This window comes from Scatophagus argus, chromosome 23 (genome assembly GCF_020382885.2).
Source record: "Scatophagus argus isolate fScaArg1 chromosome 23, fScaArg1.pri, whole genome shotgun sequence".
NCBI lineage: Eukaryota > Metazoa > Chordata > Actinopteri > Scatophagidae > Scatophagus > Scatophagus argus.
The window spans coordinates 3,071,813-3,088,442 of record NC_058515.1 but is presented as its reverse complement, the minus strand read 5'-3'; the positions used below and the strand labels follow the sequence as shown (position 1 = coordinate 3,088,442).

Genomic DNA, 16,630 nt, shown 5'->3' with positions numbered 1-16,630 from the left:
TCAAGACTGTCATCCTCTCCCTCCATGCCCTGACTCTGTCTCTTTGACATTCTATCTCCATGCAGTCTCCCTCTTTCTCTGTCGTATTCGTCTGTCATCCTCCCTTGCTCCTGTCATTTCTCATGTCCCCATTCTCTCCGTCCCTGTCCAGCCTCTTCATTCTTTATCTCTTCTCTCTCTCAGCCATTCAATAGATAACTCAGAAGCTGCCCTGTGGCCACTACCAAAAAAAAAAGTAAACTACGTTACGGATCACTTTCTTGAATAGTGATGATTTACTTGAAACTTTATTGTTCTAGTTGCAGTCATTTCCAATTATGGTACATCTTTTATTCTGCTGCTGAGGAAAGTCTCATGAGAAAATAACCAGTGTAAGACATACAATATGAAGGAGTCCACATCACTTTAAATACTAATCACCTCCCAGCTACAGAGATGGGGGTGGGTGCTGCACACCACGTTCCACTGTAGATTATAAATGTAAAAATAAATGCTCTCCTGCAGCTGCACAAGATGCTGTGACATGTGGGGGTCATTACTGCAATGATTGGGCGAGGAAGACGAAGACAGAGCGCTTCTCACTCCTCCGTGACTCCTGTTAGGCCACTAAATCCCAAGGTGATCCAAGCAAAGGCCTGTGTGATTGCGGATGATAATGCTTTTACAAATAGTCATGCACACCTTCTTTTACCAAGATTTTCCTGTTTAAGCAACAAAGAAAGTACAGCTCCAAGCCAGGATACAATGTATTTTTAATCTTCTAAAAGATTTACCAAGTGGCAGAATTTCTGCACTCCTTACCTGTCTCCATTTGAAATTTGGACTTGGAATTCACATGGCTACAAGTACAATGTATGTTTGATTACTCAGTCCTCTCCAGGCATCCATATCTTTACATTGCTTTCCTGTCAGCTTTAAAGCATGTTTCTATACATATACTTTTGTTACCAAGAGCTATTTTTACTCCACTTTGTTGTGACAAATTTGAGTAGCACTGTGTGCTGCTTTGTGTGTTCTATATTCCCCCATGAGAATATACTACATGGATTTAAATGGAATAGGGACTGACAGTGGTAGGTGGGGATGTGCCGAACTAAAAGAAGAAAAGAACTTGCATCTCTAACCTCTGACAGATTAATCTCTGAGGACAGATGTATAGAGAAATGTATAGATAGAAAGGCAGGCAGGCAGGGTAAACATACCCTGAAAAAAATTGCCATTAAAATCTTATATACATACATTGATATTTTCCTCAGGGTTAACTGTAATAACTTTGACCATACCTTAAATTTTCTTGTCGTGCAAATGCTAACAAACCAGATTAAAATTGTGAACATATTAACTCCCACACATTAGCATCTTAGCAACACCGCTGCAGGTGTGTTAGTTTGCCCATGATAGCGTTAATGTGAAGCACTGCTATCCGGAGTAAACCCTCTCAGAGCAATTAGCATGCCTGCTTACTTTTGGTCTTGTCTGAATATGCATAGCAATGACAGTCTTGCAACCGGTGCAGTTTTGTTTGTTTGTTTGTTTTTGTTTTGTTTGTTTTTTTAAAAAAAAAAAACAAGCTTGAAAGCTTGAAAAAATGGATAAACAGATGGGATAAATGTGGCATATTTGAGTCTCTCAGTGTCTGCGGCAGCTTAAACCTGACCGTTATTGTCTCTGCATTGCAGTTAATTAAGGCATTGTACACAACAATGAATCCCTTTTATACTGAGAGGCTCGATGCCCATTGAATACCTATCACCTTAACAGCCCTGGGGGGAGAAGCAAGGCAGCAGACGTCCAATCCCACCAAAGTGGTCCGGTAGACCTTGATCAATGTGCAAACCCTGTGTGCCATTGTCTACTTCAAACATGCGCAGTAAGCTGTGGAAACACACATACACACACAAAATGAAAGGCGTATGTAAATAAACGTTGATCAAATACACACTGCTTGAAAAGGCCAACTATCACAAGCATAAAGGTCATTTCACTGATATGTTTCATAAGTTATTATGTACACCCGCACACACACACACACACACACACACCCTCCTCCGCTGCAGTGCCACATCCAGATCTATCATATTAAGCGCTGTGATTGCTTGTCATGCAGAGGCTTCTTTTCTTACTCTCACAGCTCTCCGCTCCACCCTCCTCATGCATGCCGCCAAAATTGGCTCTAAAACTGCATGTCACTTTTGATTTGACCCGGCAGACCCTGAAACAATAACTTCATCAGGCCCTGTTAGAGTCTCATCCTGACCAGACAGCTCCAAAAACAAATACTTATTTCCCTTCATCTAGTCTAGAGGGCACCTTTCTTCTTCTTTTGCGCTCTGTCCCGCTCTCTGATGGGGGATGGACGCACAAATGGGCGTCATAGTGCTTTTTTTTTTAATGAAGGAGGGCAATATCACATGCTGTAGTAGCAGTATAGGACTAAATCCACGGATGCTTGGACACACAAGAAATATGCTACTATGCACCAACGCATGTGCATTGACTTTTGGAGGTATAACTAATCCACCCTACTCTGTTTAATAATCAAAGCCGCTTGTCAGTGTGACTGTGCCACTGGCTCAGAGTGCAACTGTGACACCAAAGCATTTAACTCCTCTGGAGTAAACTGTCTTGTCTGCACAGATCATCTTCTGACTGAGTTGGGCTTTTTTTTTTAAAGGAACTTGAGCTGTTCAGTAAACCAAGAGGGCCGATAGCATTCAGGAATATAGATGATGATGTGCGCCCTCAGCTTCTCTGCGCTCCAACACCTTTTACTGTAGAGTGGAGTCCGACTGGGGCTGCTTGAAAAGGGAGACCCTCTGGGCTGACATGTGGGTGTGTATTTACGTGTTCTCTTGTCAAGGATTCTGGAATAGTCACACAAGGGGCCGTAAGGTGGGCTGGTATTGTGCATTTCTATGTTTGATCTTGTGTGTGATGTTTCAAGGTTCTCTGTGTATGTACACAAGCATGGTTATTCTCCTGTATTTCCCTTGCTTATGTCTACAATTTGGCTATCTATCCGGCCCATCACTCTCACCACAAACCTGCTTAGTGATGACATAATAAGAGTGAGACTCAGCTATAATGTCAACAGTGCATATGCCAGACATTAAGCCTCATCATTATGAAGTTGGATTCGGGTCCCTTGTGGGCCCCTGACGAGCCTAATGATCTGATAATGGGATGACACATGTAATGGCCCGTATCTCAGTGGAATAGATTGATCTCTCCAGCACTTTGGTAGAAAACTTACAGATGCACATATATTGAACATGCCATTTTATGCCCACAGACAAATGCTTGTGCAGTAATAGACACAATTTGTCTGATAGCCCTACCCACCTGAGTGTTACACATGTCAGGACAAGTGAACTTATATAGATGGAGAGTAAATCATAATTACAGTGATGAAGTACCCTCTCAGATCTCTTAATTGAAAACAAATGGGACCCGGGCTTGTCCCTAGTGTCTCCGCGCAGATGAGTGGAATTCTGTCCTCGCTGGCTTGCAATCCCACAGAGAAAACAAAAGCAACATTCTAAAGACATTCAGAGGATTCATACATCATCGTTTAACACAATTACACGCACAGAAGCCAGCGTCTGGAAATGCCATGTGCAAAAATGCGAACACATGCACCGAGGAACATAATCTGCATGCATGCATCCACACAGAAACCACAGTCCCATCAGGCCAGAGGGGTGTCTCATTTCAAAGGTCTGTAGCACAACATCTCTAGAGAGTCTATATTTTGCAAAGGTCCACGTTCGAGTAGTATCCTTTTCACAAACAAACACGCTCCCTCTTTCCTTACAGGGATTGATTTATCCATAAAAAAGCTTTTTGTCTCCTCCTTTAAGTAACTGCCTCATCAGGTCTGTTTTTAACCCACATCCTTCCACCAGTATCTCGAAATAGTAGTCCCCTCCCTCCACTCTCCATCTTCCCTTGTATCCTCATGACTCATAATAGGGGTGAAAGTTTGCATCAGTCCAAGTGGTGTGGTGGGATGTCTCTAAGAAGATCTGAGATGCAAATATGAGATAGAGAACAGGAAAAAGTATAAATAAACCAAAACTGACATCAGCAAGAGAAAATACAGGGAGAAAAAGGACACCTGTCCCCTCCCAATAAGTCCTGGTAACACATTAGTATTGGACCCTGGTTAAATGGCCGACCCTATCCTCCCTTCATCCATCTATCCATCCAGATGAATGGTAATGACCACAGAGAGGGACAGCCTCTACTGAATTAAACATTTCCTTCCAACGAGGATCTTACTTTGCTCCTTTGGATGGCAAAGCAGAGCTTTTTTTTTTCTTCTCCCACTGGCAGAGGTACTTTATCATTGTGCAGCTCAGGTGCATTGGAGGTCAATGACACGGACCCAGCATTGTATTAATATATTCCATCTCAGGGCAAATGAGATGCATTTCACCGTGCACTTTCAGTCTCAGGGTCAAGCCACAGCTGCCCCCACAATTTATTTGACTGCCAGATTCAAGCTGCCTTTCTAAGAAAATGGCACGTGCCCAGTCCCATAATGGCTACACCTACAGAAAACCAGGGTCCAATCTCCCAAAAGTGTTGCCCAGGAAATCCCATGTGATTGAAACAGTTCCTCTGCCTCCCTTGTTACACACAGTGACTGTGTATTACTTTGTGTGTCATGTGCAAGCTTGCCCATGACTGATTAGTGTTCTTTGCCCTTTCTCTCTTTCTCTTTCCCTCTTTCCATGGTTTTTCCTCTCTTACCTCCACCTCCGCTCTCTTCTACATCTATTCTTCACCTTCCTTATCTTTCACATAATAGGTCGCCAGCTGACCATTTTCAACAGCCAGGCATTCATCAAAATTGGTGGTGGAGAGAAAGGACGTCACTTCCAGGGCCAGATCTCAGGCCTGTATTACAATGGCCTGCAGGTGCTCAAACTGGCGGCCGAGGGCGATCCCAATGTCCAGACCCAAGGCAACCTCCGGCTGGTGGGTGATGTGCCCTCAGTGCTCACTACTGACACCACCTCCACCACTCCGCTGGCTGATATGTCCACCACAATCATGGAGACAACCACCACAATGGCCACAACCACCACCCGCAAGCAGCGCTCACCCACCATGAGGGACAGTGTCACACAGGTGAGCATAAGTGAATTTGTGATAGGAACTTGTTTAGATGACTAAGAAAGAAAAAGGCTGGTGTTTGAAGTCATTCGACTGAGGAGATATTTGGGTACAGTGCATTGTGATGGAACATTGCCAGTTACTTTTAATTGGCTTTCTAAAATTCCTCTGAAGTCCCTCTAAAAGTGCTGAAAACAATATCCGAAAGATTAAACAGCATGGCCGAGTAACCAGATGGCCTGGTTTGGATGAGTAGAGTTGCATTTCAAAAGAAATCATACGTCCGCTGCAAGGTCAAACAGTCACATCCTCAGCGGCGTTTTGTGTGAGCTTCCCATTTTTAGCCCTCAGCCACATTCAGATGCTCAAACAGCCCTCAGCCTAACCAGGAGTCACATAACAGCTTTATGTGCCAAGTCCTATTAGAACAATCAACACTCTAATTTTGATTTCCTCTAAGAAGATATGACTGACTAAACCCCAGACGTGGTATGATGCTAGAAATTGCAGCACATCCAGACAGATCAACAAAGGCTGGAGGAGGGGAGAAACATAATGAAAAGGAAATCCTGCAGCAGCACCGCAGCAACTTACTGGGCTATAAATGTATATTTATGAGTCTCCCACACATACATGGGAGAGGTTATTATTTGTGGTCTGATGATTAGCTACATGTGCTAAGGACAGCCATCACTGTCATCATAAGCAACAATTAGGAAACAGTAGGGAAGTATTGTTGTTGAAGATGGAAGAGGCGGGTCCTCCATTACTCCACTACTCTCATCAAAGACCTAATAACAGGCTCCATGTGCTCAAAGGGGGAAATATGCTGTAGTTCACGCCCAGTGCTATCAGTTACAAGCTGTGTATTGTGCTCAAGGACCTTGCATAGCATTTTGAAGTAAGTGAGATCTAGGTCATCACTGGGAGAAATGCAAGTTTCTCTGACATGTTTATCCTGGATGTACATTTTTGTGTTATTGTGTTCACTTTGTACTGTAGCTCCTGGAAAGCCATCCTCTCTAAAAGCTCTCAATTTCATACTCTAAACTTCAGCCATCCAACAAACTTTCCCAATGTGCCAATTACCAGCACATTTGTCTTGTTCACTTGTGTTCATAAGTGCTATTCATGTCCACAGAAGCTTATCTGAGATCAGTTAGCAAGCCACTCACACTCATCCCTGATAACTGTGATCAGCAAATTCAGAATATATTTAGACAGGCTCATTCTTTGTCCTTTTATCATCATCTCAAACCTTGGCAGATTTCAGCCTTTGGAAGTCTTATTTTAACTTAACGCAGCAGCCCCAATTAGAATGAAGTCAAGGTGAATCTGCTGAGTACAAGTACATGATTCATGCCACTTTGTTGGCTTTATATCAAGTCCCTTATAACTGTACACCTGAGCACATTCTTTCAGTCATGTTAACGCTGTCGTGTAAGTACAAGCAAGTGACATGTTTTGGACTTTAAGGTCAGTCAAAGCTCCCTTACACACAACATGATCTCCAGCATGCGTGGTTGATGTGACTTATTCAGATGACTGGTTTGTGTTTCTGCTTCTTCTCTCTAAATGTGAAATAAATAAAACGTGACTCCTGTATGTCACGTCCGCTCAGTTCAGTATCATATCTCTGGCCTCCAGACTTTTCGGTGGAAATGTTCTTCCATGTTCGGCATGTAACGAGCTTGTACGGCAGTGGCCTGTGATGTGAAACTGGCAGCCATAGATGGTCCTGTTTGATAAACTATCTGGAATCATTTAAGGATAGCGAAGGACTCGGAGTGTTTCCCGGTCCTCTGCTGTTACAAGCCTTAACGTGTGCTCCATTTGCTGACTGACGTTTATGTTGGGTCATAAAAAAGCAGAGTCTCACCTTTAGAGTGCTTTTTATTGTGAAGAATCTGTTTTTCAGCCAGTGTACACTCATTTCACCAGTTTCTTCTTTATTTTTGTTATGTACCCAGCTGAACATACTGTACTGCCAAAACAGCATTTGTGTGATAATAAATAGACATCACCAATAAGTCACTCGTACACATATTTTAATGATCAAAGAGGTAATATTTTGCTGAGCGCCCGAAAACATAAAAGCTTTATTGAGACAGATAGTTGGCTAGCACAGCCCTGATCGTTCATGCAGATAGTTCCAGTGAGACGGAATATTTTTTATTCTGGAATTTATTGTTATTTGCTAGGAGATGTTGAAGGCCTGGCAGGCTCACCCGACCCCCCCCCCCCCCCCACCCCCCACAACAATGAGAAAAAAAAATCTGACAGACATGGTTCAGTGAAGGAGGGGAAAGGAATAACCATTGTTCTAAAATCGTAGCTCAGACACAGTTTTAGTCAAGTAAAATTAAGGAAATAGTCATGAAATGTTGAGGATTACATTGATTTTGAAGAGCCGAGTGGCAGCAGGTAGTGTGTCAAAGCTTTTATATTTGCGCTTGTGAACACTGTGTCTGATATGTCTATCCTGGGAAAAAGCCTGTGGTGCACAGGAAGTGTTGTCGTTTGTTCATTTCTTTTTTTGTTTGTTTGTTTTAAAGCAGCAACAGCAGCTTGCAAGAATTAGAAGAAAAATGGGTATTTAGTGTGAGTGGTGGTGTGTATCTGTCACTGAACAGGCAAGGAAAAGCACATTGCATATTCTCAAAACTCAAAACAACAATAGTATTTATAGTTTTATCAAAACTAGCTCAAATTCGTCAGTGATTATGTGGCACCACAAGTGCTCCTTTTTTTGTAGCAGATAGTGTTGACACTGTAACAATGTAAATGGTCATTTTCCATTAAAATTAGTATTAAATAAATTGTATAGGACATTTGAATGTTATTGCTTTATCATATAATGTGGTTTTGTGATAAAGAAAGAACACAAACCAGACAAACGAGAGCTTAAAGATCCTCCAGCGACATTAAAGTCTACTGTTTGGAAATGTTATTCTCTACTTTGAACATGCTAACTCATTTCAAATGGCACTGCCCAAATATGGGCAAGGTAAAACCGGCGTGGAGTGCAAACCCAGCTTCCTGTTGTACTTAAGCAACGTCTTTCCCACATAATAACAAGCAACTGAGGTGAATCCAAGTACGGGTCTGGTTCCTTTACGAACATTTAAATTGTTTTGTTGCGTTTATTCATTTTTATATCATTTTAAGAATTTTTTTTATTAGTAGGTTGCAGCTGGTTGCAGGAGTATTAACAGGTCTTTCTTTTTTTTAAAGAAAAGAACCAGAGTTTGCTCAATAAAACACTGTTTGACGAAAAAAGAACCTAGAACATTCTGACGCATGGTGACGTCAAAATCAAAGAATGCACCACACTGTGATTTTTGGCAGATTCAACATTTTTTGGTCCATTTGAAAATATTGACATCAGTGAGCAGAACATGTGACTTATTTAAATCCCTGAAATAAACTGGAGATGTGGACAGTGATTGGGAGGTCTGGAATGTCAGATTTCATATTTTAAAACCCACACACAGTGGCTTAAATAATGTAGACACAAGCTTTTATTTAGGTTCTGATTTACATAGTCACTGGTTATGTGGTTCCTCAAGAGCTCAGTGCAGTCTGGCTGCAGATGTGTTTGCTTAAACTCTGTTTGACTTGGTAGTAGTTTGGTTATCCACATTTATCTGGTGATTTCTGTTTGTTCTGATGAACCAGTAGACCTCACACTGAATGATAATGTGGCACTCTTTGCACAGTGTCTAGGTTTTATATAGATTAGTATGTTTCAGTCAAAACACGAACAAAACTGAGAATATGCTTCACAATTTACAGTATGTTACAGGAACTTGATAATTCACTGTCAGCTCACAAACCTGCTTCAGGAGAAAGGAATTTTAATTTGTAGCTCCAACTCACATTGATATCTTAAAGTGATAGCTAATCATTTTATACAGGCAATTACTGAAAGTACATTTTAAAATTAAAGGAACTATAAAAAGCTTTATTCCAGAACAACTGGAATATGATTATGATGAAATAAAGTAGCCTTTGTTGTTGCACTATTCTGTATCATTTCTACATGTAAACCTACAACTAACAGATGTAGGCTTACTGCTCAAGTTATCAAGATTCGAGAGAGTCAAAAATTATATTATCTAAACAAAAATCTGCTCCTGGGTCTGCTTCCTTTTAACCGGCTAATGTTCTCCCCGTTGTAAAACTTTGCCTGTGAAAACATAAGCTGTCCTTGATGTGTTTCATCTGATTTACAAGGAATCCAAACAGGCATTAAGAATAATTATACCGAAATAGCCAATCTTCTAGGTCATTATCTTGCTTGTGTATATAAGTCACGCAGACGTGTCAGTAATTGCACATTTAACCTCTGAACTCTTCATTAGTGCTGTAGTTACGTTAGGAGTCTGTGTGGTAATATAGTAGTAACAGTATAAATACACTGGGCAAGCTATGGCGCTCTTGTCAATGTAACAGGCACCTGCCAAAACGCTGCGGAGACGGGAGATAGGACCACGGTAAGCAAACAAGCAGAAACCTAAATTTCAATCTCTCCAACAGCTTGGAGCTCACCCACCGTGCTGTGACTTTGATCATAGTAGAATAATGCACTTTGATGCTTAGAATAAAAAAAAAAAAAATCTACCTTTTGATGTGCGTGTGTGTGTGTGTGTGTGTGGGGATGAGGAGGTGTCCCATGAAAAAACAGTAGCAGTTATCTCACGCTGACCCACATTTCATGTCATGGTGTTATAAAATTAAGTGGAGAGGACTCCCAGATGTCTCTCCTAGAGTTGTCTGGATGGAAGTGAGATGATTCGAAGTTGCCTCCTCGTGGATTCAAATTGGTGAGTGATGAGAAAAAGTTCTGACCCCATCAAACTGGAATCTGGAGCTGCTCCTTCAAGCTCTCCTCCAGCAGTTATCAGTGGGTTAGTGGGCTTCATGTCACAATTTCCCATCCAGTAAATTACACGCAGCACCGGTGTTGTGGGCTGTTTCGATGTTTGAGGAAGTTAATATGCCTGTAACTGACATTGCACTAAATTCCAACTGTGGTAACTCCAGGAGGCTGAAACAGCCATTTGACAGTCAGCAAGACATTGGATTATTGAAACTTTTTTAATGGTTGCAAACTCACCCCATCCTGGGCATTTATTGATGTCCTGGTTGTTAATGTAAAGAAGTGAACATTTTGAAGGGTCAATTACATGCTGTTTTCTGTGGTGTTGGGAGAAAGCGAAGCAGCTGATTGCGTGGATAGAATAGAAATGTGAGTGCGTGTTTGATGGAGACGTTGCTGGGAAACTGAAGCAAGATCATTTGGCCGTTTGACAGAGCCAGGTGATGTGAATAGACACTCAAACTTAAACAATATAATTAATAGATGATTATGCCCAGGCTGTGGGTTAATAACAGAAAGGAAAACAATGCACAGCAGTGTAGCACTCGAATCAATTATACTGATTCAATTCCCCACATTTTCTATCGGATGACCCCATCTTGAATAATAACCAGAGTCTGAGAAGCGAGTGGGGTGGGGCGGCTGGTCTCGGCGTCTAGACATGCAGCTATATGAGTCATGCAGCAGTGAGGACAAACCATGGCTACTAAATTGGAATTACATTGTCAGATTTAATCTGTTTACAGCTTGAGACCGGGCTGCTGTACCTGCTGTACTAAACTCTGCACTAACGCTCTTAAATGTGTTAGTGTCTCCTTTATCACACTGTGCAAATGTCACAGAGAAATGTCCCCAAGCTGGATCAAGAAACAGATTCCTGTTTGTACAAATTACATGACGGTGTAATAGCACTTCCAGTGAGCCACACGATGGAGAATGTTTTAAACAAGCTGTGCCTCTTTGATTGGTTGGTGTCTGGCCAGAGAGAGCTCATCTGTCTTTGACTTCCCTCAGACTTCGCCCCCGCTTACATAAATACATATGGGTGCCACTCACAGTGAACACCCACCTCCATGTTTTCACCAAATGTGCTACTGCTAACAAACTGCTCAACACTAAATATCCATGTTGTAATCACAGAGGGATTTTTTTTTCTTTGTTTTTACTTCCAGCCTTTTTTGAAAAAAACAAAAAAAAAAGTCTCTACTGGTTGCATTAGCTTGCAGCCAAAGACCTTGACTGTGGCTGCCAGAGACTCTTAATCCTCTACAAAGTTTGTGTGTCCTCTGCATCGCAAAATTTCATCCTGAATCTCATCTCCTCTGCTTTCTGCCTCTGTTCTTCCAGAATGCGGATGACCTCTTGGTAGCATCAGCTGAGTGTCCCAGCGATGACGAAGATTTGGAGGAGTGTGAGCCTGGAAATGGTGAGTCAACTCAGGGAGTTCTGTCTTCATAGTACTTGGTATCAACAACCAAAGTACAGCCTAGAAACAAAAGTAGACTCACCTAGGCTGCAGCTATATCCCTTCCTCCACTTTTATACAACACTTTGTGACTGCAAAGCCCTCTGTGTGCAACTGTGATTGGCCAGATGTGTACTCTTCCTGGTTTTCAAAGCAGCAGGCAGTCAGCAGCACCGTGGTCTGTCAGTTGCTCAGCCAAGTGGTAGTTTTTGGCATTTACCCAGCTGTTGCACCAATCTCCTGGCCCGATTTTAACAAGGCAGGACAGTTTCAACATGGAAACGCAGCTTGTTCTGTGCAGTGCACAGCTGCAGGCTGGTAGGCCTGGTGGCTGAGGTACTGTTAGTGTGAACAGCGGGTCAAGTAATGTTCTGACACCATGACAGGGGGTGGAAGTCAAAGGCCATGTGTTTTACTCCATGCCTCTCTGGTTTCTAGCTCTATTAAGCCAGCTATGTCTGAAAACTGCCAAGAACCACAGTGAGACAGTGCGATTCAAATGACTTCTTTGTCAACAGGGAAGCCAAAATTCTAGGAGCCACATCTAATGACATTATATCCTGAAAGATGCTGTTTTAATGATGAGAACAACCATTCTCAATGAAACCTATACATGCTGTTCTGGAGCCAACTTCTAGAATTCAAATAGGAGAAACTGTGATGTTAAGTAAGATAAGATAAAAATCTCTATTAATACGTGCCTGATTTGACTTATTATAGATTGTTGTCAGATGCAATTAAGACATTCAGTAAAATATGCTAGCAACTTAAACAAAAAATTCAATTCAGTTCAGTTTATTTATATAGTGCCAATACAGGTAACCCAACATTCCCCCTTGAGCAAGCACTTGGCGACAGTGGCGAGGAAAAACTGCCTTTTAGAAGGCAGAAACTTCGGAGCAGATCCTGGCTCTAGCTCTAGTAGTAATAGAATTAAAATAAATTATGACTAAACAGTAGTAACTGCAGTAGGTTTCAAGCAGGACCACAGCAGGAGGTCCATGGGATCCACTGGAACCTGCAAGACGAGAAAGCACAAGGACTCCAGGGTAGATGTATTAATGGGATATAAATGTGTGCAGAAGGAGAGGGAGAGGAAGAGAAATTGTTTATTATATTAAGCCACCTTATTAAGCACCTTATAATTTTCACTTATACCGAAATGGTGTACATGGGCAAGAGTTGGTTTACATGAAGGATTTGAGTCAAATCCATTAGATTTAAGTGGGTCAGGAAAAATGGGTGTGATTTAGTAAATACAGCATGATGCAGGGCTGTGAAGAGTTATGGAGCTGTAGAGAACTATTCAGAAGGAGAAGGGCAAGGGAGAAATGAATAAACCTCAACCATGCTTTTTGGGAAATGTCAAGCTAACAGTTAGGTGCCCTTTTATACGATGAGCCGTTTGGCTAGTCACCACTAATAATATTTGATTGAAAGTATTAAATTGTACGCCACTGAGTTCAAGATGAGCCATCAGAAATAACTGAATGTGTTACAGAAGAGAGAGGGGAGGATTGACTTTTGACATATGTTTATCTTGTAACAAAAGATGACTGAACAATGAATACAGGGACACTGGGTTAGAATGACACACTTGGCTTTCTTTATACAGTACATCTTATCCCAGACCCGTCTTTGTTATCAAAAAATATAAATAAATGAAACTGGAAATGCATCACTGCTCTCAGTATGGATCCACCATGAATTATACAAAATGAAGCTGAATATGCCCTAATATGTTGGTGGTATAGAACAAATATTCAGGAAACAATGAGAAACAATGGGTGGGATAAGTAATTAACCAAAAAGAACAAAAGAGTTAGACTCACCATCATGTCTTTGTTTGTGAAAAGCACTTTCAAAGTTCCATTTTTGAAAGTTTTCCTTTTTTTCTCATGACTGGGGATTAGTGGTTTGAATAGAATATATATTGGCGATTATAGCTATTGGTATGTTTGCGTACAGGGAGCAACTGATCTGAACCTGTGTTGTGAAACTCGAGTGCAGCATTCTCCTGCGGTTTTCTCTGTAGGTGGTTGGGCCCGAAATAGAGACTCAATTCCCTTCTTATCGAAAGGAGAAATGAGAGTTTTTCGGTGGATGCTATGCCCAGGCTTAATCTCCCATGGGCAAAAGCAACTCTCACTCTCTCTCTCGCATGCCCACACAAACTTACACATAGTGGCAGACATGCTCACCTTTCCAGACAGACACTTGTCTCTCTCACTCTGTGGGTGTAAAGATTTCTCTCTGCAGCCGCCTCTCCTGAGAAACAACAAACGTTGTCAGGCGCGCGCACGTGCTCTCCCTATCACACCTTCCAGATGCCACACGAGTTTCTAGTGAGGTGAACCGGGTGGGGGTGGGGGTGGGAGTGGGAGGGTGGGGGGCTTAAGCCTCTGTGAAAACTGTGGACAAGCAGAGAAGAATCAACATTGTCCGCAAAACATGTCCCCTCTTCATCACCGCTCCATAAACACAGGCCTGCAGTCATTGCATGAGAGGAGCAATTCCCAGTGTTTTCAATTACATTTGAGAATGTGTTATTGAACTGCCTTCAGAAAGGGGAAAAAAAATATATTAGAAAAGTGGATTTTCTATTAAGCCAAGCGAGATATGACCGCTGTGAATTCATGGTGATCAATATACCTCCTTACAAAACATACAGCCAGTGGAGCTTCTTTATAGATGCTTTTACCTGCAGCTGTAGTACTACAACACACAGTTCAAGGCATGCAACTTGTTTTCTTACAACTGCGTTTCATCCATCCGTTTTTGTTTTTTTTTTTTTGGCTGTCTGATGCTAAACGATGACCTGCAATGTGAAAAGCTCAGACAGTGAATTGTGGGGCAGCTGCGGTCGCGAACTTGCCGATGAGCACAGAGTGGATGCAAGGCAGGAACAGAAAAAAAAAAAAAAGCACAGGACACAGAGAGACAGAGAAAAGACCTGAAGAAGAGATGAGCAGGAAAGAGCTGGAAGGACTGTGTTGTGAAGGACTGACCCCCATTGAAATTTCTGTCACGTTCTTCTGCGCTCAAAGCAGAAGAGAGAAATGAGGAGAGGGGAGAGATGGAGATAGAGAGAGAAATAGGGAGCTTGCAAGAGAGGAAAAAGAGGATACAAAATTGAGAGAGCAAGCACAGTGAAATTCCCATCAACAATTCCTGCCTTTCCCACCAGGCTAATTAAACTTTGACTTTGTTACGGAGCCTTAATTACATCACCCAATTAAAGCTTTGGATTGGATCCTCCAGTGTTGTTAATGAGCCTCTGTCAGAAGAGTGACAAGACCTGGGAAGTAAGGACTTGGATTACAAAGATGAAACGAGTACTGGGGACACATTGACTAAAATTCACATGAGCGCTCATGTGATACACATGCATAAAAAGGCATGTATAGACATTGTTTGTATTCACAGTCACTCGCAATTAGAGAAGATATTTTACAAACTTCTATTTCTCCGGCAAGCCCTGCTCATTAAATCTTTCGTTTTATCTCCATATTTCACTTTCTGTCTTTTCTCTACCTCAGCACGACCTCACTTTCCTTCTCTCTCTCTGTCTCCCATGCCTCTCAGCTACTTATCAGTCCCAGGATGTTGTTGGCGCTACATTGGTTTTTACTCCCGACAAGATCAGAGCTTTGAGGAGCTCCTCAATAATTCATCAGACTATAGAGGCAACCTGTGAATGTTCTTTTTGGGTCAAGGAGTGAAACCAAGAGATTGGGTGATAGATGAGGGATGACCTGGAAAGCTGAGCGCGCTCACCCTGTACGACTTGGAGCTCACCTGGGATCAAACACACCCTGGTCGATTGATTTGGGTTGTCAGTTATTTGTCACAGTGATATTTTATTGATCTCCCTCAGCTAGCCATCCTCCACATGTAAACAGGCCTGGGTTTATCATGAGTGTTCCAGATGTTCCTGAAAGCCTCTGCTCTTCCTGAAAGAGTCAAAGTGCAGTCATAGTTCAGTCCGCCTTCTTCTGAGCTGACCGTTTTTTGTGGAAATAACTAGACAAGATATTAAGACTGCATAAAGATGGGAATGCTGGAATTAGTCTAATAATTGCATGATCACAAATCCCCAGTCAATTATAAAACATGTAATAACAAAGGACTAATGCTTGTATTAATTTAAAATTCATATAACCATAACAAGACAATATAAAAAGAATAAATAGGGCTTAGAAATGAACTAAAATTGAATAAAAACAAATATAACAATGTATTTAACCTAAATTATTAAATAATTCAGATCCTGCCATTTACTATTAATAATTTAGCAAAGATAAACCTTCAATTGACTAAATGACATCTAATTACTTCACCACTCAGTAATGGTTCATCGATATTAAATGTAGTTCGTGTACATGATGTACTTTGTCATCCCAAATACACTCACGCAAGGATTAAATAAAACAGTAAGGATTAAATATAGCTTTCATAAAGATAAAGATAAGCCAGGAGAATCGGTTATTACACTTGTTGGCTCTGAAGAAATAAACGCAGAGGCTGCTGTTCAGTGAGCGCAGGCTCCTGTTGAATGCACATATCGGAAATCAAATCAATATTCAGATGCTCTGTATCCATTCTACTTTAAATCTGGTCTTTGCTGCAAATTTGGTGCATATGTGAAAAATTCCTATTTAAAGTAGTAGATGGATAATTTCCCCCCCGTGCCTTGTGTGTCACAGCAGGGAGTGACACTTAAAACTGTAAACAAATATCAGAGTTTGTCCCAGGAGCACGGTGGAGAAATATGCATTTACAAGTGGTCGATACCACCTAACTCTGTTATTTCTTTTTTTACTTGATTTTCCATTGCTTGTATTTTCCAAGAGCCAGTTGGCTTTGCAGTTTAATTTAGCAGATACACTTGAAGTAAAGCATACAGTGGAAAAGAGATATGAAGCCCATATACTCTGTCTCCACAGTAGGAGGAAAAACAAGATCCAGAGACCATGAAGTGGGCCAGACACAGGACCGGTAGATTTTGATGTTTTCTGTGCATGTCTGAGATTTACACCATGGCGAGGTGGAAACAGGGCCGGCCAGAACAACAAATCCAGCCTGCATCATGGAGTCGATCCAGGTGCTGATGAGCTGCAGGGAGGTGACTTTGACTGTTGCCAGTATGTGACTCAGTGAGA

General features: G+C 41.7%; 1 protein-coding gene across 14 annotated transcripts in view; it reads left to right on the top strand.

The window, feature by feature from the left end:
• Positions 1-16,630, top strand: part of nrxn2b (neurexin 2b) — a 584,209-nt gene that overhangs the window by 560,852 nt on the left and 6,727 nt on the right. For all 14 annotated transcript variants that reach the window (XM_046380508.1, XM_046380512.1, XM_046380507.1 and 11 more), the window contains 2 exons: positions 4,814-5,136; positions 11,351-11,429. In XM_046380508.1, coding sequence (XP_046236464.1) covers positions 4,814-5,136; positions 11,351-11,429 — 402 coding nt within the window. The remainder of the gene's footprint in view (positions 1-4,813; positions 5,137-11,350; positions 11,430-16,630) is intronic.